The sequence below is a fragment of the Macaca fascicularis genome, chromosome 19 (assembly GCF_037993035.2).
Source record: "Macaca fascicularis isolate 582-1 chromosome 19, T2T-MFA8v1.1".
Classification (NCBI taxonomy): Eukaryota; Metazoa; Chordata; class Mammalia; order Primates; family Cercopithecidae; genus Macaca; species Macaca fascicularis.
The window spans coordinates 2476838-2502453 of record NC_088393.1 but is presented as its reverse complement, the minus strand read 5'-3'; the positions used below and the strand labels follow the sequence as shown (position 1 = coordinate 2502453).

The 25616-nt window shown below is 60.6% G+C and overlaps 1 protein-coding gene across 3 annotated transcripts; it reads left to right on the top strand.

The window, feature by feature from the left end:
* The first annotated feature begins 111 nt into the window (after positions 1–111).
* KLF16 (KLF transcription factor 16) lies at positions 112–25616 on the top strand. 3 transcript variants are annotated; one of them, XM_074025273.1, is made up of 4 exons: positions 112–182; positions 3056–3269; positions 3546–5559; positions 23230–25616. In XM_074025273.1, exons 3-4 carry the CDS (start codon positions 5370–5372, stop codon positions 23529–23531), a joined length of 492 nt encoding a protein of 163 aa, XP_073881374.1. In that variant the 5' UTR covers positions 112–182; positions 3056–3269; positions 3546–5369; the 3' UTR covers positions 23532–25616. The 3 variants fall into 3 exon arrangements, with proteins under 3 accessions (XP_073881374.1, XP_073881373.1, XP_065392665.1); XM_074025272.1 differs by having other exon boundaries at positions 112–896; XM_065536593.1 differs by lacking the exons at positions 112–182; positions 3056–3269; positions 3546–5559 and adding an exon at positions 14061–14601.

Below are 25616 nucleotides of genomic sequence, written 5' to 3'. Positions count from 1 at the left end.
CAAGTAGCTCTAGTCCGCGGCTCCTTTAAGAGAGGGCGGTGCTTCAGCCTGGGCGAGAGAAGGGCGCCGCGTCACCTGCGGGGCCGCGGCACTGACGGAAGCGGAAGTGGCGGCGCGCGTGCGGAAGTGGCGATGGCGGCGGTGGCTGGCGTCAGGCTGTGGACGAAGAGGCGGTCTCGGTGGTAAGTGGCGGCCGCTGGGACCCAGCCAGGGACCCGTCCGCTTCGGCCCTGCCCGTTTCCGGCCCCTCCCACGCCTTCCCTCGGCCTAAAGTTCCTCGTGGGCGCGTGGAGGCCGCCGCGGGGTCGGTGCTGTGGGGCAGCGCCCGCCGTTCCATGGGAAGCGGTGCGACCGGACGTTCGGAAGGAAACCTCGCTAGAGAGGGAATGCCTGGGCTCCTGGCTGCCCACGGGGCCTTTGCACGGCCTAGACTTTGCGACCGCAGTGGCCTCCTTCTGTCCCCGGTCGTGCGCCGCGCCCCCCAGCGCGGCTCACGTTTCGGAACACGTCTGACTTTCATGCCTTCCGAAGAGCCTCCCCGCATCCCGTGCCTCCTGCTTGCTGCTGCCGCTGACCCTTGGGCGTTGCGCTCGTCCAGGGCGTGTTGTCTTCTGACGCCGTCAGAACCTAAGCTCCCTGCGAGCTGGGACTCCGCCGTGTCCTCGTTGCCGCCAGTGCAAAGCAACTGCTTGCAAGAGAACAAAAGTGTGTTCAGGTGCACAGGGTAGAAAATTCAAGGAGCCTGAAAGGGTGTTTGGTGAAGACTTGATGTGTTTTTCCCAGTCCTAACCTCCGAGGCCCAGTTCTCCTCCCCTGGGGCAGAGAGAAACCACCCGTTTCTTACGTGTCAACAGAGAAAGTCTATGCAGGAACATGTACATGCGTTTCTGCAAAAGGTCAGTTTCTTTACTTGGGGTCCTTATGCTTAATGTAGCTTAGGGGGCGCCCATACGTTCAGATACAGGTGGGACTAACACGAAAAGGGAGTTTTATAGCTCCAGAATTTATTCCCTTTCCTGTGGAAATTTAGGGTCTTTACTTTTATAACGAACAATGCTAACTTGACTATTCCTTGTACAAATCCTTTTTTGCCCAAGTCGGACTATTTTCTTAGGCTAAATTCCTTGGTGCAGAAGTGCTAGGGGCTTTATTTAGGCCCCTAAAGGGGTGGTACCAAATTGCCCTCCCCCACCAGCATGTAAGAGGGGGCCAGTGACACCTTGCCCAAGCTGGATTTTGTAGACCTGGTAGGCGTGAGATAGTGTTTCACTGTAGCTTTAGTTGTATTTCCTGTAAGTATAATGAAACATCGTAATGCTCCTGTCACGTCTATTTTACGTTGATGATTGTTACCACTGATAATTATTTCGAGATTGGAAAATATATTTATTATAAACGTTTGACTATTTAAAAGCCATTTGTATTTTATCTTCTTGGCTCATTTTTGTGTTGGGTGGATGGTGGTGGTTTCTAGGTGCACTTTACAGATTAAGGAAATTCACCTTTTGTCTAGTAGAAGCGTTTGTTTTTTCTGTCTGTCATTAGGTCTTTGACTTTGTGTGTATTTTTTTCTATAAGCCAGGCATCTAAAATTGTTACTGGTCATTAGTTTTTTTCCCTTTACGGCTCCTGCATTTTGGTGTCATCTCAGGAATATCTTCTCCTCTGTAAGATTATAAAACATTTGAGGTTTTCTTCTGGAAATGTAGTGTTGTTTTCTTTTTCCCCCTCATATATTTAAATGTTTACACATAATTTTAGAAAATATTCCTGGTAAGGCTGGGCGCGGTGGCTCACGCCTGTAATCCCAGCACTTTGGGAGGCCGAGGTGGGCGGATCACGAGGTCAGGAGATCGAAACCATCCTGGCTAACACGGTAGAACCCTGTCTTTACTAAAAATACAAAAAATTAGCCGGGCGTGGTGGCGGGCACCTGTAGTCCCAGTTACTCGGGAGGCTGAGGCAGGAGAACCCGGGAGGCGGAGCTTGCGGTGAGCAGAGATCGCGCCACCGCACTCCAGCCTGTGTGACAGAGCGAGACTCTGTCTCAAAAAAAAAAAAAAAAAAAAAAAAAAGCGGCCGGGCGCGGTGGCTCAAGCCTGTAATCCCAGCACTTTGGGAGGCCAAGACGGGCGGATCACGAGGCCAGGAGATCGAGAGACGATCCCGGCTAACACGGTGAAACCCCGTCTCTACTAAAAAATACAAAAAAACTAGCCGGGCGAGGTGGCGGGCGCCTGTAGTCCCAGCTACTCGGGAGGCTGAGGCAGGAGAATGGCGTAAACCCGGGAGGCGGAGCTTGCAGTGAGCTGAGATCCGGCCACTGCACTCCAGCCTGGGTGACAGAGCAAGACTCCGTCTCAAAAAAAAAGAAAGTATTCCTGGTAAGAAGTAAGGTAGGAAGCAAAACTTTTTTCCCTAAATAGTCCCAACTTTATTTCCCAAAAAAGCATTCTTTTCCCCACTGAAGTGCTGTCTTTATGGCAAGCGGATTCGCATCTGTCTCTAGACTCTTATCCCAGTTTTCCAGAACCCCATTGTCTTTATGACCCACTGTCTGGAGGCCCCACCTCCCTGCATTATTTTGCACATTTCTTTTTTTCTCCTGAACCGCAGGCAAGTTTATCTGGTTCTCCCACCGTGGTGATCTTCTTTGAAAACATTGAGATTGCTTAGATTCTTTTTTTTTTTTTGAGAGGGAGTCTCGCTCTGTCCCCCTGGCTGGAGTGCAGTGGCGCGATCTCGGCTCACTGCAAGCTCCGCCGCCTGGGTTCACCACTGCAAGCTCCGCCGCCCGCGTTCACGCCATTCTCCTGCCTCAGCCTCCTGAGTAGCTGGGACTACAGGCGCCCGCCACCGCGCCCGGCTAATTTTTTTTGTATTTTTAGTAGAGACAGGGTTTCACCGTGGTCTCGATCTCCTGACCTTGTGATCCGCCCGCCTCGGCCTCCCAAAGTGCTGAGATTACAGGCGTGAGCCACCGCGCCGGCCATGAGATTGCTTAGATGCTTAGATTTATAGATCAAACTGAGATGAAATTCTCATCTTAAAATAGTTGACAACTTCAGATGATCCACGTGGTACGAGTTCCACACGACACTGTGGTGAAGAGGATTTTGGAAATCTCCGTATTTGGGGCCACCCCTCCCGCCATGCGGGCTGTGGATATTCCCTGTGGGCGATGCTGACCTTGGTTTCAGGCAGCCCCATTCTCAAGCTGCTGCGAACTCGGAGCCGAGGCTTCGGAAGGGCTCCCAGACGCCTGCAGTGTACGTGTCTGTGTTCCCTCAGCCTGCCCCCCTCACATGGGGTAAACTGAGTCTGGGCCTTCAGGCTGCAGGCTCTCAGGCCAACTTCTACCCTCGACCTCTCCCCACCACCCCCTGCTCTTGGGACCCGGGAGGACCCCGCAAGGGCGGTGACAGGGGAGGCCAGCGCTCTGTTCCAGGATGCATGCTCTCCCCACCTCCCACTTGGTATGGCCCAGGGCCAGGCCACCTGGGAGCAGAGCCAACTTCCCGTTCTCCATTTTGTGTATTTTCCAGGACACACTTGTTGGAGCTCGGCAGCAGCCTTCTCCCGGGTAGGCGCCTGGGGGCTGAATCTCTGGTCCACCCTGTGTCACCTGCACCTGGTACACCCCAGGGCGGGCCCCTGGGTGCCGGAACAGACAACAGCCAGGTGACGCTGTGGCCTAGGCCCAGTCTAGTTACCCGGAGCCCTGGGAGGGGTGGGGAGGCAGACCCTGCCCAGGGCCAGTGCCTGGAGCATGGTTGCTGTGGATGTGGCAGAGGCTTGCCTGAGATGTGGGCTAGGCCCTTCCAGTGGGTCAGGTCTGGGGTGGTGCCCAGGGTTGTGCACCCTCAGGCTGCTGCCCAGTGGACCAGTGGCCTGTCAGCCCCGACTGGCGTTCACGGGGTCCCAGCATGGGTGTGTGGGCAGCTGACCCAGGCTCTTATGATGCTGTGGCTGTTGTTCGTCCGTCGTCCCATTAATGCCAAGCTGGTAGGATCCACCTGGCTGGCTGTGTTCTGCATGACCCGAGGGCCCACTGGGGTTCTGGAAGAGGATGGAGACCATCCCTGCTTGGCTGTGATTCCGTCCTCTTGACCTGTGGTGGCCGTGACCTGAGGTGGGGCCTCTGGGAGCAGGCGCCTCCTCTTTCCTCCCCCATGGCGGGCACCTGCCTGTCCACCTCTGAATCTGGGTGTCAGCATCAAGGTAGGAGTGCAGGGCCGGCTTGTTAACTGGGATTCCGTCCAGCGGGCGCCCAGCCAGCGTCAGCGTGGCCCAGGGGCCACCACGAGCCCCTGGTCCCGCTTCCCTCCTGGTTCCGGGCTCCAGCTACGGGCCACGTCGATCTTCACACGACTCTGGACTGCTGGGGTCACTGTCCCTGCTTCCCCACCGAGAGAAGTAGCCGAGACCCCGACCAGGCCTGCGCTCCCTTGGCACTCAGCATCTCCCAGCCACGACAGCACCGGTGGCTCAGAAATAAGGTCCCGGGACAGATGTGCCCGGCCAGACAGCGAGCTCTCCTGCCAGACCAGAGCCTCTTCTCTCCCCAGCACCCAGCCGGAAGCAGGGCTGGGAACAGGCACCGTGCGTGTCCGTGGAGGATGAGAGCGCGACTTTGGGACCGGCCCTACCCCACAGCCTCACGGAGGGAACGGGTCCAGGCGGGGTGCTTTCTGTGAAGCCTATGGCTGTTAGCAGAGCGCCCTGAAACCCCACCACTAGGCCGGACGCGGTGGCTCAGGCCTGTCTGTAATCCCAGCACTTTGGGAGACCGAGGCAGTGGATGACCTGAGGTCAGGAGGCTGAGGCAGGATCACGAGGTCAGGAGTTTGAGACCAGCCTGACCAACATGGTGAAACCCCGTCTCTACTAAAAAAGTACAAAAATTAGCCGGCATGGTGGCGGGCGCTTGTAATCCCAGCTACTCGGGAGGCTTATGCAGGAGAATCGCTTGAACTCGGCGGGGTGGAGGTTGCAGTGAGCCGAGATTGCACCACTGCACTCCAGCCTGGGTGACAGAGCAAGACTCCATCTTAAAAAAAAAAAAAAAAAAAAAAAACACCACTTGTCTGACCCTGTTCAAGGAGGAAAGCTCTTATGGAAGTTTTTCATCTTTGGGAGGCCAAGGAAGTGGGGGCCTGGGGGATCCCTTCTCAGTTCTGTGCAGATAAAATCCCCAGCCCTGGCCCTGCAGTCCTGCTGAGGAGGGACTGGGGGTGCAGGGGGAGGGGGATTCACACGGGAAAGGAAATGCCAGCTGGATCCTACCCCTGCTGCCCGCGCTGTGCAGGACGGAGGAGGCCTTGGTGTCCCTGCAGTAGCTCCGAGCATGGAGGCTGTGGACCCCAGAGATGCTCCCTGCAGGACCCCACACCGGGGCTTCCTTGCAGTCGGCCAGCAGGGGGACCTCGCTGTGTCCTCTGGTTGGAGGGTGGCAGCCGCTGCCCCACCTTCCCACCTGGCTGGCAGAACCTTGTCCTGTGTCCCCCAGAAGCTTGCAGCTGCCCCCGCCCCTGTGCGTGGGGGCCCGCCTGGACCGTGGTAAGTGATTTAACGCCTTAACACAGAAATAAACGCCAAGCGGCTTTAGGGGTGGGTGTTTCGGTCACATAATGCAACACATGCAGTAATGTAAATAAAGGCGTTATCACCAGACCACAGTGTCCTGCAGGAACGCCAATCCCTGGGGGGGCGGGGACTTTAGGATTTTGTTGACAATCGGGATCGTCGGGAGAGGTCAGGGTCACACCGTCACATACTCAAATGGGTGGCAGAGACCGCCGAGTGCGTCCTCTGCAGGCCTCATGGCCATCTCCCCAACCCGTCCACTCCCTCCTGCTATGGCACCGGGTCCCTGCAGGCCCGCCCGGAGGTGGCTTCCACAGGTTGGCAAAAGTCATCCGTGAATAGCCAGCCTGTGGGTATAGGTGACAACACACGGAGAATTGAGGCCGTGGCTGGGGCACAGGCTTTCCTGTGAAGCTTGCTTTTCCCACCCCATTCGTGAGGCTCTGCGGCAGGACTGACGGTTCTGCCTGATTCTCCAGCAGCCACAGGGTCTCTGCAGCCCCAACGCTGACACTGGGGTCCGTTCTCTGTTTTTTCTGTTACCAGCAGTACAGTGCGCAGCCCTATGCACTCTTCCTTACAGATCTTTCTTTTTTTCTTTTCTTTTTTTTTTGTGTGTGAGAGAGACTCTCATTCTGTTGCCCAGGCTGGAGTGCAGTGGCGCAATCTCGGCTCTCTGCAAACTCTACCTCCCGGGTTCAAGCGATTCTCCTGCCTCAGCCTCCCGAGTAGCCGGGATTACAGGCGCTCACCACCACGCCCAGCTAATTTTTGTGTTTTTAGTAGAGACGGGGTTTCACCATGTTGGCCAGGCTGGTCTCCAACTCCTGACCTCAGCCTCCCAAAGTGCTGGGATTACAGGTGTGAGCTACCACACCTGGCCAGGAATCTTTTTTTTTTTTTTTTTTTTTTTGAGTCAGACTGTCACCCTGTTACCCAGGCTGGAGTGTAGTGGTGTGATCATACGATCATGGCTTACTGCAGCCCCAACCTTCCAGGCTCAAGTGATCCTCCCACCTCAGACTCTCAATTACCTGGGGCTACAGGCACACATCACCACACTTGGCTAACTGTATTTTGTGTAGAAATGCAGTCTTGCTTTGTTGCCCAGGCTGGTCTCGAACTCCTGGCCTTAAGCGATTCTGCCGCCTTGGCCTTCCAAAGTGCTGGGGTTAGTCATGAGCCACCGTCCCTGGCCCTTAGGAGTATTTCTTGGGTGCCTTTTAGGAGTGGACTTTTAAGCAACTTCAGGCAGTGCCGCGAATGTGAGCTGCTGCTGCGTTGCCATTGTCATTATTATTATTCAGTCCAGTCACCCCGACATCCACTTTTCATGTTTGTTTAAAAATTAAGTTTCGGCTGGGCGTGGTGGCTCATGCCTGTAATCCCAGCACTTTGGGAGGCTGAGGCGGGCAGATCATGAGGTCAGCAGTTTGAGATCAGCCTGGCCAACATGGTGAAACCCCGTCTCTACTAAAAATACAAAAATTAGCCAGGTGTGGTGGCAGGTGCCTGTAATCCCAGCTACTCGGGAGGCTGAGGCAGGAGAATCGCTTGAACCCTGGAGGCGGAGGTTGCAGTGAGCCGAGACTGCGCCATTGCCCAGAGCGAGACTCTGTCTCAAAAAAAAAAAAAAAAAGCTCGGCACAGTGGCACGTGTCTGTAATCCCAGCTACTCAGGCGGCTGAGGCAGGAAAATCACTTGATCTCAGGAGATGGAGGTTACAGTGAGCCGAGATCACACCACTGCACTCCAGCCTGGCGACAGAGGGAGACTCCATCTGAAAAAAAAAAAAAAAGAAAAGTAAGTTTTTATCTTGGGCTGGGTGTGGTGGCTCATGCCTGTAGTCCTAGCACTTTGGGAGGCCAAAGCAGGAGGATTGTTTGAGCCCAGGTGTTGGAGACCAGCCTGCGCAGCAAAAGTAAGACCCTGTCTCTAGAAAATAAAATTTGGTGGTATACACCTGTGGCCCCAGTTACTTGGGAGGCTGAGGTGGGAGGATCACTTGAGCCCAGGAGGTAGAGACTACAGTGAGCTATGACTGCACTCCAGCCTGGGCAACAGTGAAATCTCATCTTAAAGACAATAATACAACATTTTTTATTTTGGAATAGTTTGAGGTCTACAGAAGAGCTGCATGAGTGGTACCGAGAATCCCATCAACCGTTCACCGGCTTCCCTTGTGGTAACACCCCGTCAAAGCTGGAACATTTTTTTTTTGAGATGGAGTTTCACTCTGTCACACAGGCTGGAGTGCAGTGGTGTGATCTCGGCTCACTGCAGCCTCCATCTTCTGGGATCAAGTGATTTTCCTGCCTCAGCTTCCTGAGTAGCTGGGATTACAGGCGCACACCACCACACCTGGATACTTTTTTTTTGTAATTTTAGTAGAGACGAGGTTTCACCATGTTGGCCAGGCTGGTTTCGAACTCCTGACCTCAAGTGATCCACCTGTCTGGGCCTCTCAAAGTGCTAGGATTACGGGCGTGAGTCACCGTGCCTGGCCAAAGCCAGGAAATTAACATGGGCACAGCTCTGACAGTGAAACCCCGGGCTCTCTGTTCTAGCTTCCTGTTTACCCCCAAAGTCTTTTCCTTTCCTGGCCCGGCCCCCATCCAGGGTCCCACATGGCATAGTTCTTCAGGCTTTCCTTGTCTTTAATGACTTTGACAGTCTTGAGGAGGCCTGCTCAGGTGTTCTGTAAAACGTCCCCTAATCGGCCGGGCACGGTGATTGGCCGGGCACGGTGGCTCACACCTGTAATCCCAGCACTTTGGGAGGCCGAGGTGGACAGATCACCTGAGGTCAGGAGTTCAAGGCCAGCCTGGTCAACATGGTGAAACCCCGTCTCTAGTAAAAATACAAAAATTAGCCGGGCGTGGTGGTATATGCCTGTAATTGCAGCTACTTGGGAAGCTGAGGCTGGAGAATTGCTTGAACCCAGGAGGGAGAGGTTGCAGTGAGCCGAGATCATGCAACTGCGCTCCAGCCTGGACCAGAAGAGTGAAACTCTTATCTTTAAAAAAAAAAAAAAAAAAAAAGCCCAGCATGGTGGCAGGTGCCTGTAATCCCAGCTACCCAGGAGGCTGAGGCAGGAGAATCGCCAAAACAGGCAGAGGCTGTAGTGAGCCAAGATCACGCCACTGCACTATGGCATGGGCGACAGTGAGACTCTGTCTCAAAAAAAAAAAAAAAAAGAAAAAATCAACCAAAAAAAAGTCTCCTAATCTGGGTTTGCCTGTCTTCCTGAGGTCACACTGAGGTGACAGGGTTTGGGGAAGGACACCCCACTGGAGGCCCCTTTCTCCTCACATCCTAGCAGGGGGCGCTGACTAAGACCCCCACGACTTCACCCACGATGTTGACCTTGGCCTCCTGGTGCAGGTTGGGGTCCCTGGGTCTCCTGGGGACCCATCGCCATCATCTCCTGTCCCTGCTCTGTTCTGTGGCAGCAAGTCACTCAGTCCAGCCCACACTGGGCAGGGGGTGGGGGGAGGTTTTATTTAGAAGATGAGTTTTCATACAGAAAAACCTAAAAATGAAAGGACAAATGGCCCATAATTGCATTGCTTAGATACCTGTTGACGTTTAGAGGCGTGTAGTAAATACACATGGTAAAAAAAAAATGTTTGAGTACTACAGAAAGTACTATTAAAACTATTACGAAGCAAAGACCTGACGGTTTTAAATCAAGATGATGTGGCAGTTCCAGTGCACACACACACACATGTGTCCCTACACATGACCCCCTCTTCTGCTGCACCCTCGTTGTTTATTATTTATTTGACAGGGAGTCTCGCTCTGTCACCCAGGCCGGAGTGCAGTAGTACAATCTTGCCTCACTGCAATCTCTGCCTCCCCAGTTCAAGCAATTCTCTTGCCTCAGCCTCCCGAGTAGCTGGGATTACAGGCGGCCTCCCACCATGCCCGGCTGATTTTTGTTGTGCTGTTAGTAGAGACAGGGTTTCTTTTTTTTTTTTTTTTTTTTTTTGAGACGGAGTCTCGCTCTGTCGCCCGGGCTGGAGTGCAGTGGCGCGATCTCGGCTCACTGCAAGCTCCGCCTCCCGGGTTCACGCCATTCTCCTGCCTCAGCCTCCCGAGTAGCTGGGACTACAGGCGTCCGCCGCCTCGCCCGGCTAATTTTTTGCATTTTTTAGTAGAGACGGGGTTTCACCGTGTTAGCCAGGATGGTCTCGATCTCCTGACCTCGTGATCCGCCCGCCTCAGCCTCCCAAAGTGCTGGGATTACAGGCGTGAGCCACCGCGCCCGGCCAAGAGACAGGGTTTCACCATGTTGACCAGGCTGTTCTTGAACTCCTGACCTCAGGTGATATACCTGCCTTGGCCTGCCAAAGTGCTGAGATTACAGGCGTGAGCCACCACACCCAGACGATCTATCATTACTTTTAGAGACAGGATCTCGCTCTGTTGCCCAGGCTGGGGTGTATCACAGCTCACTGCAGCCTTGACCTCTGGGCCACAAGCAATCCTCCTGCCTCGGCCTCCCAAAGAGCTGGGGCCACAGGCGTGCTAATACCATGCCTGGGTAAGTTTTGAATTATTTTTGTGCAGACAGGGGTCTCACTATATCACGCAGGCTGGTCTTGAACTCCTGGGCTCAAGCAATCCTCCCATCTCGGCCCCCTAAAGTGTTGGGGTTACAGGCATGAGCCACTGCACCCGGCCCCGCACCCTTGTTTTTGGCCCTCATCTACCTTGGGGTATCCCTGTTGTGGGCGCACCCCAGGTTATGTAACCTCTGCCGTCATCTGTCCTCTGGGAGACTGTGTTCTTTGCCCTCTATGAGACAGGGCCCCAGTTCCCGGCTCTGTGGCCCCTCTGAGAGTCCCTTGTTGTCATGTTCTTCCTGCCCTGCTGGAGACCCACCCCCAGCAACACCTGGGTGCTGTCTGCCCCCAGCTGAGCTTTGCTCCATAGCCCTCAGGCTTGGGAGCTCCATCTGTGGGGCTGGGAGGAGCTGTCCCTCTGAACCTCTTGGGTGCTATCAGGGAAGGATACACGTGATCCCCCATTTACAGGTGAGGAACAGGTTTGAAGAAAGAAGGGGTTGAGTTATATGTGAACCTGGATGCCCCAAACTGTCTGCTGCCTCTTAGCTGTGAGCAGGGGCCAGCTGTTCTCAGTCCTCTCCCAGTCTTGATTTTTTCCATCTGTAAAATGGGAATAACTTTTTTTTTTTTTTTTTTTTTGAGACAGCGTCCTGCTCTGTCACCCAGGCTGGAGTGCAGTGGTACAATCACAGCTCACTGCAGCTTCGGCCTCCTGGGCTCAAGCGACCTTCCCGCCTTAGCTTCCCTAGTAGCTGGGACCACAGGCGTTGGGCCACTGCACCCAGCTCATTTTTTTGTTTTTTTTTTTTGAGACAGTTTCACTCTTGTCACCCAGACTGTAGTGCAGTGGCGTGATCTTGGCTCACTGCAACCTCTGCCTCCTGGGTCCAAGCAATTGTCCTGCCCCAGCCTCCTCAGTAGCTGGGATTATAGGCATGCGCCGCCAGGCTTAGCTAATTTTTTTTTGTATTTTTAGTAGAGACGGGGTTTCTCCACGTTGGTCTCAAACTCCCGACCTCAGGTCATCTGCCTGCCTCGGCCTCCCAAAATGCTGGGATTACAGGTGTGAGCCACCACGCCTGGTCTCCAGCTAATTTTTTTTTTTGAGATGGAGTTTTTGCTCTTGTCGCCCAGGTTGGAGTGCAATTGCTCAATCCAATCTCAACTCACTGCAACCTCCACCTCCCATATTCAAGCGATTCTCCTGCCTCAGCCTTCTGAGTAGCTGGAATTACAGGCGCCCGCCACCTGGCCTGGCTAATTTTGTGTATGTGTGTGTGTTTTTAGTAGAGACGGGATTTCACGTTGGCCAGGCTGGTATCGAACTCCTGACCTCAGGTGATCCGCCTGCCTTGGCCTCCTGAAGTGCTGGGATTACAGGCGTAAGCACCAAGCCCGGCCTCCATCTAATTTTTTAATGTGGAGAGTCGGCGGGGGGGAGGTCTCATGATGTTGCCCTGGCTGATCTAGAACTCATAGCTTCAAGTGATCCTCCTACCCTGGCCTCTCAAAGTGCTGGCATTCCAGGCGTGAGCCACCATGCCCAGTGGAGAATTTACAGGGTCATAGAGAGGAGAGTAAGGCAGAGAGGGCAGAGCCTGGTGCCAGGCACTGCTGTCGGGCTGGAGGTAGGGGTTGTCCATGTTCACCGCAGGGGCCATGCGTTGCCCGAGTGTTCCTGGGGCTTAGGGGTGTGAACAGAAGCCTCATGGGTGGGGTGTGGGCTGCGTGCCCCCCACCTGGGGGCTCCTTCCTGTGGAGTGGCCAGCATGACCCCCAGATGAGGGCACTTACTCGAAAGCCTGCTAATGGCTGGAGTGGGCAGGCAATGGAGTCTCGCAGTTAAGGTCCTGCCTGGGACCATGTGGCCCAGGGAGGGCAGCCTGGACCCATGGCCCACCCCTGGGGACTGCTCACTCCTGCCCATCCCATCAGCCTCCCAGTTGCAACTGTAAGCCCCTGGAGGGCAGGGCTGGTTGGTTCTGTTCCAAGCCCAGGAAACATCAGTGGAAGAGGCACGCTTGGGTGTAGACCCTGAGGCCTCAAGACACACCTGTCCACAAGCCAATGCGAGGTCCCAGGACCCTGAGGGCTGCTGGGATGGTGGGGGCCTGGGGGACCTGCCCAGGTGGCCCACCGTCCTGGAGGTTCAAAGACAACAGAGGCCCAGAAGGAGCAGGAACGCCGATCCCCAGAGCCCACCGAATGGTAGGGGTGCAGAGAGGGCTCTGGAACCCAGGCCTAGGAGAGGGGCAAGTGTGTGCAGAGCACCCTGTGCCCTCCCACACTCGCCGAACCTCCTCTCGGCTCCACTCTGTCCAGCCACGTGGAGTGGGCTTACTGGGGCCCAGGGAGGGCTCAGCTGGCTTAACCATGCATGGTTGAGCCCAGACGCGGTGCGGACGACCCAGGGGACAGTGGTCAGCCTCAGGGCGTCAGCTGGGGTTGCAGGTGGCGGGGGGATGGGGCTAGAGAAGCCCTGAATCGGGTCAGGGCCTCTGTCCGTGCCCAGCCCAGAGCAGGAGGTCGCCGCAGGCCAAAGCCGCTCCGCCCCCTGGAGGCAGCTCCGGCCACTGCGCGGCCCCCTCCGCCCCGCTGCCCCGCCGAAGCTGGGAAGGGGCGGGAGCGCGGTCGCGACCGAGAAGGGCCGCCCAGTTTCTGTGCCCCCGCCGCCTTGGGCCTGCGAACTGGGCCATCCGCGTCCCTGGCGTCCCCGTCGTCCCCGCCAATATTTAACAACTTGGTCTGGACGTCCTTGCGTCCGGGAGGCCCCAATACCTGGCCTCACTTTTCCCGTCCAAACCCCAAGGATCGATGCCTGGGACTGGAAAGAGAAGCCTCGGATCCCGGTGTCCCAGCAGGGCGGGGAACCTCTGATCCGCTCAGGCGTCCCCAGCTTAGCCCTTTCTTTGCATTCGGCCACCTCTTCCTGTCCCCCTATCCCGACCCTCTGGGACCCAACCGGCTCTCCCCACCCCCAGTGGGGCGCGCTCCAGTAGCTCCGGAACTGGGTGCAAAAAGAGGAACGAACGCAGGCTTGCCCCACCCTCCCGGGCCCCGCCGCGGGCGCGGGATACCGGGTGCCTCGGCCGGGAGGCTCCTAGGGGCTCTGTGAGCTGCGACGGGGAACCCTAGAGAAGAGGACGAGCAGATGCCTGGGTGCGGGGTCAAAGCAGGGCCCCAGGCCAGGATAAGAGGGGGGAAGGGTCGCGCACGTGGCCTAGGGGCGGGGCCGGCCGCTTCCGCACCCCCCCCAACCCCGGCCACGTGGGAATCGAGCCCTCCTCCATCGCGAACGGGGGCGCGCCCGAGGCCAGGGGGGAGGCATCCGGGGAGGGGGCGGGCTCCCGCCGGCCGCGCGCCCCGGCGTGGGTTGGGCGCGCCAGCGAGGAGGCGGGGCGTACTCTGGGAGGGAGGGGCGTGCCGGGATGGGGCGGGGCGCGCTCTGGGAGGGAGGGGCGTGCTGGAGACGGGGCGGGGTCCTCGGCCTCCCGCCCCGGCTTGGGGGGTGGTGCTCCGGGAGAGGGCACCGGGGGCGCGCGCTGGAGTGGGGCGCGCCGGGAGGGGGCGGGGCTCCCCGGCCTTGCACCCCAGTGCGGGGAGTGCGCGCTCCGGGCCTAAGACGCTGGGCGCTCCCGGAGGCCTGAGTGGGCGCGCCGGGGGGCGGGTTCCTCCGGCCCGAGCCCCGCCCCCGGCGACCGCGCTCGGAGTGGTGGAGGGCGCGCCGGGCGGGGGGCGTGGCTGCGGCGCCCCGAGGGGGCGTCCTCCGGGCGGGGCGGGCTGTGGCCGCCCCCGCGGGCTCCGGTGCGTCAGGGCGCGTCAGGCGGGGCGGGGCAGGCCGAGCGCGGGCGGCGGCGGCGGCGCGCGCCGGGCCTCCTCCTCCTCCTCCGCCTCCGCCTCCCGCACTTGAGCAGCCGCCGCCGGCCGGACGGGCGCCGCTCCCGCCGCCTCCGCTCCGCCCGCCGCGCCGCGCGCCCTTGCCCGGCATGTCGGCGGCCGTGGCGTGTGTGGATTACTTCGCCGCCGACGTGCTCATGGCCATCTCCTCGGGCGCCGTGGTGCACCGCGGGCGGCCCGGCCCCGAGGGCGCGGGCCCCGCCGCTGGCCTGGATGTGCGCGCGGCGCGCCGCGAGGCCGCCTCGCCCGGGACCCCGGGGCCGCCCCCGCCGCCTCCCGCCGCCCCTGGCCCGGGCCCTGGCGCCGCCGCGGCGCCCCACCTGCTGGCCGCCAGCATCCTGGCCGACCTGCGCGGCGGGCCCGGAGCCGCCCCGGGGGGCGCCTCGCCCGCCTCCTCCTCCTCAGCCGCCTCGTCCCCGTCCTCGGGCCGCGCCCCCGGCGCCGCGCCCTCCGCCGCCGCCAAGAGCCACCGCTGTCCCTTCCCGGACTGCGCCAAAGCCTACTACAAGTCCTCGCACCTAAAGTCGCACCTGCGGACGCACACAGGTGAGCGGAGCTGCGATCCCGGGCCGCGCGGGGGCGAACGCCTGAGCCCCCTCCCCCGCCAGGACCCCGAAACTGCGTGGCGCGTGGGGGGCGGGGAGGGGGGCGCGCCCGGGCCGCCGCCGCGCCGGCCGGCAGGGCGGGGCCTCGGTGGGTGGGGCGCGCGCGGGGGGCGTGGCGGCCACGCGGTCGGGCGGCGAGCGGATGGCCGCCCCGGCTGCAGTGGCTGGGGCTCCGGGGACCCAGCGAGGTCCGCGGGCGGGAGTGAGACTCCTGGGCAGGCCACCTCTCTCTCTCTGGGCCTTGTTCCGTTTTTTGTTTTTTTTCTTTTGCGTTATGGTCTGGGCGGTGGGCATTGTGGTTGGGGCATCCGGCTCTGGGGTTCTGGGTCCTCCCCCTCCCCCAGCCTCAGTTTCCTTATCTATGAAAATGGAGGAGGAACCGCGTCGCCGCCTCCGGGGTGGCCGCGCGGATTCTCCCTAGAGGTCGGCAGAGCACCTGGCGTGGGGCCAGGATGGGGGGGAGCCCGGCACGTTTTCTCTGCGTTCTCTGTATTTTAACGAGGGGGAGGGCGCAGCTGGGAGCGCCGGTTGGGGCCTGAGTCTCGGGCGGGGGGACATTATAGGAAGGTCCACACTACGTGTATTTCCCCGGCGTGTTTGTTCACCCCTATCTGGCAGGCGATTCGGGAAGGTGCGCAGGGTTGGAGCGGGGAGCGCTCCGGATACACCAACGCCCCTCCTAGCGCAGTCCCTGGGGCGGCGAGGGGAACCGGGAGCCGAGTGGGCCTGGCCGTATTTTTTCACTCTGACTCCTCCTTGGATTCCACCTTCTGGACTGGGAGTTTGGACTGGGGAACAGGGGACGGTGGGCCTTGATGGCCGGCCTGGTTTTGGGCATTAGAGGTGCTTGTCCCTTACTGGGGAGGGTGGGGGGCTGGGGGAAGCCTGTCGGGCCGCACTTGGGCTTGGCATTCTGGCCTTGCCACCAAACAGAGGACCTCTACCCGATCTGGGTCTCAATTTTCTCATCTCTATCAAGAGTGCGATGCTGTCTCTTATTTCATAGCCGTAGCGGGGGCCGTTTTGGGCAGCGGGATACTCCAAGGGGGCTTGGTCCGTGGGCTGGGATTGTAGGGACACGTGGAGCGGCCGAAGGGAAGCAGGTTGTCCAGAGTGGTGAGGCTGAGGTGAGCAGGGGCCGCGAATGCCTTGTGGAAGAATTGAGGGTTCATCCTTGGGGCGTGGGGAGCCGCGCTGGGACGCCTGAGGCTGGAGAGCAGGAGGGCGGGTGGGGGCGGTGGTTTGTAGCCCGCAGGCTGCCCCCCTGTCTTTTCTCCACGCTTTCCACCCCTTGCTCAGTCCCTGTCCTGGTCCCAGGGGCCTGGAGGCTCTGCCCACCTTGAGACACAGACGGGAACCAAGGGCGTCAAGATAGGACTTGGGTGGGGTCTGCGTTTTCTGCGAGGACCCCTCGGCGGAGGGGTCCCAAGGTGTTACCTCTTTTTGAGGGCAATAGGGTTCGTGTATCTCCGCGGGGAGGGACACTGGGGGACTGTGAAGATGGCGAGGCAGCGTTGGGAACAGAAAGGGAGGTGCCTCTCTGGGCGGTGGGCAGGGGTCCAGGAATGCCCTGGCTTGTCCGGGGTGAGTTTGCCGATCTGAACAGACAAGGGACTGAAGTGGGAGCCTGTTGAGAAAGCGACTCCCACTTGTCTACCCAGGTCATTCTTCCTATGCCAGATGGCGTGGCCTGAGAGCTTCATTTGGGTTTTCTGAGTTTCTGGGTGAAGTGGATGGGATGGCCACCTCCCACAGTGGCACCCAGGAGGCGCTTCCACAGGCCCCTGGGTAGTGGGGGCGGCGGTCCCTAAGCCAGCAGGGAGGGGAAGGATGGGTTCGGAGTCCTGGGAAGGCAGGATTGTTATCCTGGGATTGCGGTGATAAACTGAGGCCTGGGGGTGCAGATGTGCTGATGATTCGCCACCGTCTACCCTGTGCGGTGGGGGAGGGCAGGGTGGATCTCCTGGCACCCTCCCCCACCCCTTGGGAGCCTGCTGACATCCCATTCCAAAGCCCCCTTCACAGTAACGATTTGGGGACTGAGAAGGCAGTCCCAGGCCCAGGCACCTTGGATTAGGTTTCCAAAGGGTTTTGGATACTTGTGGTTTTCCAGGCTCCTCTTCCAGGCCTCCCCAGCCCCCAGGGCCACCAAAGGGTCTGTGCAAACAGCTTCTTTTCGTGGAAGGGGCTCTGGTTTTATCAGCCCCCGGAGGAGGGAGGGAATGGCTGCCGTTAAGCTGGTTTTGGGGGACAGGAAGTTCATGTGTTTTTTTGGGAGGGAGCCCCATTGCAGGGCTGTCCCTGAATGGAGTGGAGGCCAGGAAAGATCGCAGAGGAACCCAAGTCACCGGCGGCTGCAGGGCTGTCCCAGGGGCCAACGGGAACAAGTTCCGCCCCCACCCACCCCTGCCTGGGGTGCTTCTCCTCTGGAAAGGGAACACCCATCGTGGCCTGGCCCCATTTTTACAGATGAACCAACTGAGGCACACTGGAGGAGCCCCGCCGGTGCGAAGTGTGGCGCTCCCATTATCTCGGCCACATTTGGCCCTGGGAGTGAAGAGGCCTGGGGAGCAGTGGATGTTTCTCATGGGGGCAGCAGGGGGCAGGGCTGCACTTCCCATCCGCTGGGTCTGGCCCACAGCCCCTATTCCTAGCCCGGCCGGCTCTGGGCTCTCTCTCCCCTGCGTGGGGCGGGGAAGGACTTTGGAAGCTGTGGGTGATGTTGACGCCGTTGCTATGGTTACGGAGAGTGAGCGAGCCAGCGAGTTGGGGCGGGGGCGGGAGGAGAGGCTGGCTGTCGACTCCCTGCTCTCCAAACCCCCTGCATCCCCGGAGGGGGCCCCCGCCCCCGGCATGCCAGTGCCCGGCACACTGTCAGCCTGCACCTCCTGAGGGTTTGCCGACACCCTCCCCGGGTGAGGGGCTCAGACCTGGAATGGGTCTTCTCACGCAGGGCTTCTCTCCTCCGCACTTACGGAGACATTTAGGGCCTGATCGTTTTCTGGGGAGGGGCTGTCCTGGGCACTGCAGGGTGCTGTGCAGTGTCCCCATCCTCCACCCACCCCATGCCAGGAGCACCCCCTCCCCAGTCGTGACAATCACAACTGTCCCCAGACCTTGTCAGTTGCCCCCCAGGGGGCTGCAGGGTCACCCCCGGTTGTATCTCCCCCCCCGTGAAGTCCCGTTTATTTGCACCTGAGAGGTCTTGGTGAGCCCCTGCTGCAGGCCAGCGCCGAGCATTCCAGTCCCTGCGCCCCAGGACTTAGGGAACTGTGTTCGTGGGGGCGGGGGGCAGCGGGGTGGTGGCAACAGGGATGCTAGTGATGACGAAAAGCGCTTCCTGGAAGAGGCAGCCTGAGGCCCACTGGGCTGGGTGGGACGGGGAATGGGAGAGGGAGGACGTGCTGGTTCTGGGGCCTGCTGTGGAGGTAGGGACTTGAGGTGGGGAGGGGGCACCTTGGCAAGGTGAAGCCCTGCACTTAATCCCGAGGGTGGGGATGCTGGAGGCGGCTTCGAGGCAGGCTGGGCTTTGCAGAGGCAAATCCGTTTATGGAGAAGGGATTAGGATCAGAGAGGGGTTGAGGAGGGCAGGAGGAGATTGGGAGGGAGCGAGGCGTGCTGGTCTATGCACTGGGTTGGAGGGAGACTCCTCAGGACGAGGTGTGCAGAGGAGTGTCTGAGTACCTGCCGGGTTTCTGGTCCTTTGCTGAAGAGGGCCCTAGGAGAACAGGTGGGTGGGGAAACTGAGGCCCAGAGGGGGACACAGCCACGCCCCACCTCATTCTCCCCTCCACCCCCAGGCAGAACTATGAGCTCCTGTAGGGTCGGGATGGCAGTGCTGGTGGGCAGAGCTCGGGAGAACTGGCAGCTTATCCGGGGAGAGCTGGGGCAGGGCAGTGCCAGGCCACAGGCGGTGGGGGGTAGGGGGCCAGGGACTGCCCTCTCCCATCCACCGCCTCTCGAGCCTGCAGAGTATAGAGAGCAGCTGGAACTGCCTGCAGGTGCCCCAGCTAGTGGGATGGGGGAGGGCTCCCCCAGGGTTGTGGGGGGCGATAACCACCACCCCCCCACCCAGGCTGATAAAAACAGCCCAGATCGGCAGGGAGGAGGCAGATGATACCAGCGGGGCAGGCTGTGGGGGCGGGGGGCGCCGCCCTGGCTCAGGCGATTCCTGGAATAGAGGTTACACAGGCACCAGGGCCGTTGAGGGTTGTCCCCTGCCTACCCCCAGGTACCCAGAGTCTGGAGCAGGAGGTCAGGAGGTCCTGGCCTGGGCTGGGCCTCAGGTGGACCTCCTTTTATGGAGAAGGGAGTAGTGATAGTTTTGGTTGGGGGGGGGCGAGGAGGACAGGGGTATTCAAGATGCTGAGCAAACATTATCTGCTGTTGCTCTTGTTGGAGCCAGAGCTTGATCCCCTAGGCTTTCTCCCTTTCCACAGATATGCATTAAGCACCTGCTGTATGCCAGGCCTGTGCTGGGCATTGCTGGGGACCCAGCCGTGAATGAAGTACCTGCTTTCAGCTCCTATTGGAGTGCAGGGGTGCAGATACTATACCCACAAGATGCGCGCGTTTTTGGAAGCCTGGCACAAGGACAGAGAAGCCGACTAAGGGCACTTGGGGGGCACCAGGCCACTGTGAGGGGCAGTGCTGCTCAGAGAAGCTCCGAACAGCAGGATCAGCCATCAGCTCTGACCCTAGGCCAGGGCGGAGCTCAGGAAAGCTAAGCGCAGTCTGGGTGGCCCAGGCGGGAGCTGCTGGACTACTGCACTAGTCCAGGCGTGAGCTGGGAGGGGCAGGGTGGGGTCTGGACAGATCCCAAAGGCGATGGGATTTGGCTGGCGGGTGGCACATGGGGAGGTTCGAGATGGACACACGGGCTGGTATGCCTGCCTGTGTGTTTGGCGGGAACAGCAGAGGGTTTGGAAAGGGGAAGTCTACTGGAGGAGTGGGGATGGGGGACGCAGGAAGCTTTGGCTTTGGGAAGTCAGGGGAGCTGGGGGCACAGTGGGTGTGGGGGTCGCTAACCCAGATGGTATTCGAGACCCCACCCCCAGGCTGGTGCGGCCTCACCACCAGTGTTCCCCCTTTTTTGCAGCGGCTCCCAGAAGCAGCTGCCTATAGGTTCTATAGAACCTGCTCAAGGATCACCTTAAGGAGCCCCTGCCCCTCCCTGGGTGGGTAAGAGGCCTCCCCCGGCCCCAGCCTTTCCTGGCTCTCCTGGAATGCTTGCTTTGCGGCTGGGGCTGGTCTTCCCTACCTGTGCCCTCCCCTACAGACCCGACCCCATCTGTGAGGTGGACGAGTGCCCCTGCAGGCAGCCGGCCACAGCTCCCCTCCCCACCCAAGCCCCCCCAGACAAGCTCAGGAGGTGACGCTTCCCTGTTGGAACCAGGGCCTATGGCACAGTCCCGCAGTCCCGTCTCCAGGCCGTCTCAGACGGGGCCGGGCCAGGTTTCCAGGACTTCCTGGCCTCCATTTTTCTGAGCCTGCCTGTTTCCGAGGCTGTCCTGAGCTCACCCGGGCCCAGCCTGAGTCAGAGGGTCAAGTCCACCGTGGCCCCGCCCACTCTGCCCTCCTGCGTTGTCCCCACACACCGCATCCTCCGGGGGCTGCGTCCCGGCCCGGTAGAGCCGAGCAGTCGGGTGGCTGTGCACCTGGGGGCCCGGCCGGCTGGGGGCCAGCGCACTCTGGGTCCCCACAAGTTCACCCCACCCTCCTCCTTGCGGGCGGATTGTGTGAGAGGCAGGGCCTGGCATTTCGCAGACGCGCTTCGCCCAGCGCGGCGGGGGTGGGTAGCCTGTGCACCCCCTGCCCTGCCACCCACGTGCGCACGTGCGCGCCCGAGTCTCCGAGAGCGGGGCGGGGCTGGCAGGCACCCAGGCCGGCGAGGCGACCCTGGCCCCGGCGGGAGTGGAACCACGTGAGCGGGGCCGGCTGGGGCTGTGGATGTCCCCGCCGCCGCCGAGCTACGTGCGGCAGCTGTGTTCCCAGCGGCCGCGCGCCCCTGCCCCGCTCGCCCCCCTTGGCAACCTGCTCCTCTTTGCAAACTGGAACTGGGGGAGAGGGAGTGGGGACCAGCCCCACCGCCCTGAAAGGGGAAGTGAACCATCTGACTGCCTGCCACCCAGCCGTGGGATGTCCCCCCTTCCCTCCTGCCGCCTCCCCGCCTGTGCCTTGCAAGATGGCGACACGGCGGCATGTTCCCTGGAGGGGCGCGCGCCCCCATCCTGTGGTCTGCTCCAGGCGCGCTCCCACAGCCAGACCCCCTCCCCAGACTGAGGCCCTTGGGAGCTGTCAGGGCCCAGTGGTTGAGATGGGAGTGGGGTCCCTTCCAGGGCTGCTTTGCGCCTCTTGCTTTGGTTGTAGACGGCCCCCAGCTGAGGGACCCCCGACCCCAGCTGCTGCTGTCTGCATCCTGGGTTGCTTGGGGGTGACTTGGGGTGTGGAGCAGGCAGCCCCAGGGATTTGAGGCTAATGTTGGTCGTGGTGACAGTCGCTCTCTCTCCCTCTCCAGCCGCCTGGACTCAACAACCTCTTGGGGAGGGGGCTGCTGGTCTCTGTCTGCTTCTGTTTTGCTGAGGGTGTCAGCGTTTGGCAGGGAGGAAGGATGGGAAGGGAGAAGGGAAGGTGTAAACTTTCACCTCTTCTCGGGTCACGAGTGATCGCTGGTGCCCCTCAGTGGGCAGACCCCTTCACCCTCCCGTCCCCTCCTCAGCCAGGCTCCCCAGGGCAGTCCCTGATCTTCTTAGAGCAGAGATGTCACCGGGTCACCCTGAGCGTGGCCGTGCCCCTCCTGCCGACTCTGTACCCCCTCACCACGGTCCCTGCTTTGGGTCCTTCCAGGCCCCCGGCTGGCTGCAGTTCTTCACTGACTGGTGGGAGTGCTCCCAGGGCAAGAGCAGTCCCCAGTGCTGGGCGTGGGCTGCCCAGTTTGTAGTCCACCAGCTGAGCACCCTCCTGGCTGCCCCGGCCCTGCTGTGGCTTCCTTGAGGATAGGCTTTGGGGCCACCCAGGGGAGTTGGTTCTGATGTCTCTCTTGCTACTCAGGGCTCCAACCAGTGCCACGAGGGGCACATGCACTCAGTCTCCATCCACGCAACCCACCTGTAAAACCCTGGGATGTCGGGAACAACATCTGGGAATGCCAGGGTCCTGGGTACCTGGTCATGGCCCGAAAGGGTGGGAGCTTCGGGGACGCAGGGCCCTTTGTCCTGCACTGGGCCCTGGGTTCAAGTGGACTGACCTGGCCCTCCCCAGTCGTTGGAGACCCCTATCTGCTGGGGAGACGCTGACATCGCGATGCCACATGCTGTGGGTGTGAGACCCTGGCTAAAGGGAGGGGGTCAGGCGGCAGAGTACTCGAGCAAAGACCCACACGGGGTGGAGGCACACAGGCAGGCCAGGATGGCGACGGCTGCTTAAGGGGCAGGATGGGCGAGGCCCGGCCTTGGCTGTGGGAGGGGTCTGTGGAGGAAGTGGCCGGGTGGTGGCCCGCCCCTGCCCAGCGCCATCTGTACTGCGGGGGCGGGGCGAGTCCAGCCCGCCAGGCCCTTCCCCTTCCCGGGAGACCCCGCCCCCTCCCCTCCCTGTGAGCTTTCCTGCCTGCCTTCCATCTAACCACACCCCGAGATCGGGGCCCAGACTGACTGTGCCTGCGGGTTCCTCCTACGTCCCTCTGCTTTCGGAGGGGCCGGGAGGGTTAGGGAAGTTGCCATGATTGTACCCCCATCCCAGGTGGTCATTTGGAAAAGGAGGGGATCATGCACAGACGGGAGGCCCCTGAATGTCCCTCGGGAGGGGCAGGGACAGCCTGACCTGTGTGCTCCGAAAGACCAACATGCCTTCTGAACGTGCCTGTGCCTGGGACAGACACTGGAGGCCTTTGCGAATCCCTGCCAGGGTCCCGCCTGGGGCCAGAGGCTGCGCTGACCTGGGGAGCTTCAGCCTTGGGGGTCTGCGGGGCTTGCTTACGGTTAACAGATCCTGGGCTCGCCGCAGAGTCCTTTCTTTTTTTATTTATTTATTTATTTTTTGGAGACGGAGTCTCGCTCTGTCGCCCAGGCTGGAGTGCAGTGGCCGGATCTCAGCTCACTGCAAGCTCCGCCTCCCGGGTTCACGCCATTCTCCTGCCTCAGCCTCCCGAGTAGCTGGGACTACAGGCGCCCGCCACCTCGCCCGGCTAGTTTTTTGTATTTTTTAGTAGAGACGGGGTTTCACCGTGTTAGCCAGGATGGTCTCGATCTCCTGACCGCGTGATCCACCCGTCTCGGCCTCCCAAAGTGCTGGGATTACAGGCTTGAGCCACCGCGCCCGGCCAGAGTCCTTTCTAAGAGCTGGTAGGAAATAAGAGGATTATTTAGGGTCTCGTGTGGGGCCACCGGAGCGTGGGTAGGGGTTGTGTTCTTTACACTTTTCCATGTTTTAAATTCACACCCAGAACTCAGCCTCTAAAACAGCACAGGACAAATGCCCACCACCCTTTGGGATCCACCCTTTGGGATCTGCTGGCATGTGTCTGTCATCTCCCTCGCCGCTGACTGCTGTCTGTCTCTGTCTCTCTGTCCAGGGGAACGCCCTTTTGCTTGTGACTGGCAGGGCTGTGACAAGAAGTTCGCCCGCTCCGACGAGCTGGCCCGCCACCACCGGACACACACGGGCGAGAAGCGCTTCTCCTGCCCTCTGTGTTCCAAGCGCTTCACCCGCAGCGACCACCTGGCCAAGCATGCCCGCCGCCACCCCGGCTTCCACCCGGACCTGCTCCGGCGCCCCGGTGCCCGCAGTACCTCCCCCAGCGACTCGCTGCCCTGCAGCCTGGCCGGGAGCCCTGCGCCCAGCCCCGCGCCCAGCCCAGCCCCCGCAGGCCTGTAGGGCCCTCGTCCAGCCCACCCTGACCACCAGGATGCTTCTGCCATCCAGGGGTGTAGTGAGGACCCACGGGGAGCCCAGTCCCCTTCCAGCTGTGGGCAAACCCTGAAGACACTCCTGCCCCCCTCCAGAGAGCAAGGAGGGGACCTGAGACTGGACCCGGGTCTGCCTGACCTCAGAGGTGGCTCTCAGGACGGGTGACGGGGGGCTTGTGTCTGTAAATAGCCATGATACTAACTTTCTTCCCATCTGTGCAACGGGGCCCCCCCGGGGCAGCTAGGAGGTCCTCCCCTCTCCTCTCCACCACCCCCTGCTGCCCCCCTCCCGGGGTGGGGTTTGCGGGGGTGGAGTGGACTTCTGGGAGCTGGCCCAGGGAAGGCACCCCCTGCCCCATCCCTGCAGGTTGGGATGAAGCGTGCAGACAGCCATAGAGGAGCTGGGGGTTGACACGGCCCCTGCCTCTCCCCACCCTACCCCACCCCACCGAAAGCCATGGGAGTAGTTCAGGGAAACGGGGGTGCAGCCCGGCCGCCCCCCACTCGGGTACTCAATCTCAGGTGTCCACAGGTTCTGCCCACGTTAGGGGCTGCCCATCCCCCCAGACCTTGGGGGTAGAGCCAGGAGCGGGGAGACGTTAGGATGCCCGGAGGGGCTCCAGGTCTTGCTTCTGAGACCTGCGATGGGGAGGGAGGGGACCTCTGGGTTCTTCCAAAGAACATTTGACTCAGTGGAGGTTGGGAGGTGGGAGGCGGATATCGGGGTCAGGAGGGAATGCCGGCTTATTTATTTTCCTCTCTCCTCCGGTGTGGGGCCCTAGCTCCCCCTCTCTGGGTGGGTGGGAGAGAGAGGCTGCAGGGGAGGGTGGCACTGGGCCTGGCCCTCCAGCCCGTGCCCTGCCGACTTTGGCCTTTGCGGTATCACGTGACAATCAACTCCCTTAAGGACGCCTGCAGCCATTGGGCCGCACTGCCCTCCCTGGCCTGCAGGTGGGGCCGTAGAGCCCATGCCCACCGGGGTTGCAGGCTCTTCCGGGCGTGGGCTGCAGCCTGGCCAGGCCCTGCTTCCCCCACCTCCCCTCCTTCTCCTGGGTGCCTGGAAGAGGTGGGCCCTGGCCCATGGTCGAGGTCCTGCCTCGTGGACTGGAAACAGAGGGCTGGCTGTGCAGCCTCCTGGGGTAGTTCGTTTTTTTTGCACCGGGTAGAATATTTTTTCAGGCACGGATTCCTTTTTTCTGGGCCCCCGTGGGTGGTCCGGCATCCTCAGGGGGTGTGAGTGTGTGTGTGGGGGGTCTCTGAGCTGAACTTGGGTGGGTGGGGACTTGTCCCTCGGGGGCCACCTTCGTGTCCTTGCCAGGGGTCGTCCTGCTGTGGCCTGGGTTGCATTTCCTCTTGGGGGGTATTGAGGACCCCCCCAGCCCGGAATGAGAAGGGTCCTAGGTTCCACGTCCAAGACCCGGAAAGGTGAATCCCCTCACTGTTGGCTGCAGGAGGTTTTTGGTACCCCCTTTTGTTCCAGAACCTTCCTGCATCTCGCTTGGGGGCAGGGGGGCTTCGGATGGCCACTGGTGTGCACCTGGACCCAGCCCCGGCCTGGCAGGATCCAGGGATGGGTGCCTGGGGTCCTGCGGGCAGGGAGGCAGGGGACGCCCTTCTGGAGCTGGGCTCGGAGGGTCTGCCCCATCCAGCCCTAGGCTCTCTGTATTCTCTGTCCCCAGCCTCAAACCCTCCTCTGGCAGCGCTAGTGAGATGCCTTAGTGTGTGGGGGTGGGTGGGGGACTGGGGCCCCGTTTTCCTTTAGTGTCTTGTTGGCCCCAGCCCTGGCCGGGGCCTGTCTGGAGCAGGGGAGGGTAGGGCTTTGGGTTCCATAACTCTCTAAGTGGGCCCCTCTCCAGTATCCAGGGGCCTGGAGAGACCTGCGCCCACCCCTCCACTCCCCCAGGAGCCGCTGGTCACTGGGACTTGGTTCCAGCCGTTTGCAGGGGAGGTGGCTCCAAGGGGCGTGTGCTTTCCGTGGGTGGCGCTCCTCCCCCACCCTGCCTGGCCTCATCCTTGTATTTAATTAATTAAACGAGCCCCTTTTTAAACCCTA

What these genes read in the sequence shown, in the direction of transcription:
- KLF16 (XM_065536593.1), top strand. Translation starts at nt 14,145, where the DNA reads ATGTCGGCGGCCGTGGCGTGTGTGGATTACTTCGCCGCCGACGTGCTC. An exon ending in GCACCTGCGGACGCACACAG is followed by an intron (nt 14,602 to 23,229) that starts GTGAGCGGAGCT and finishes CTCTCTGTCCAG; the next exon opens with GGGAACGCCCTTTTGCTTGT.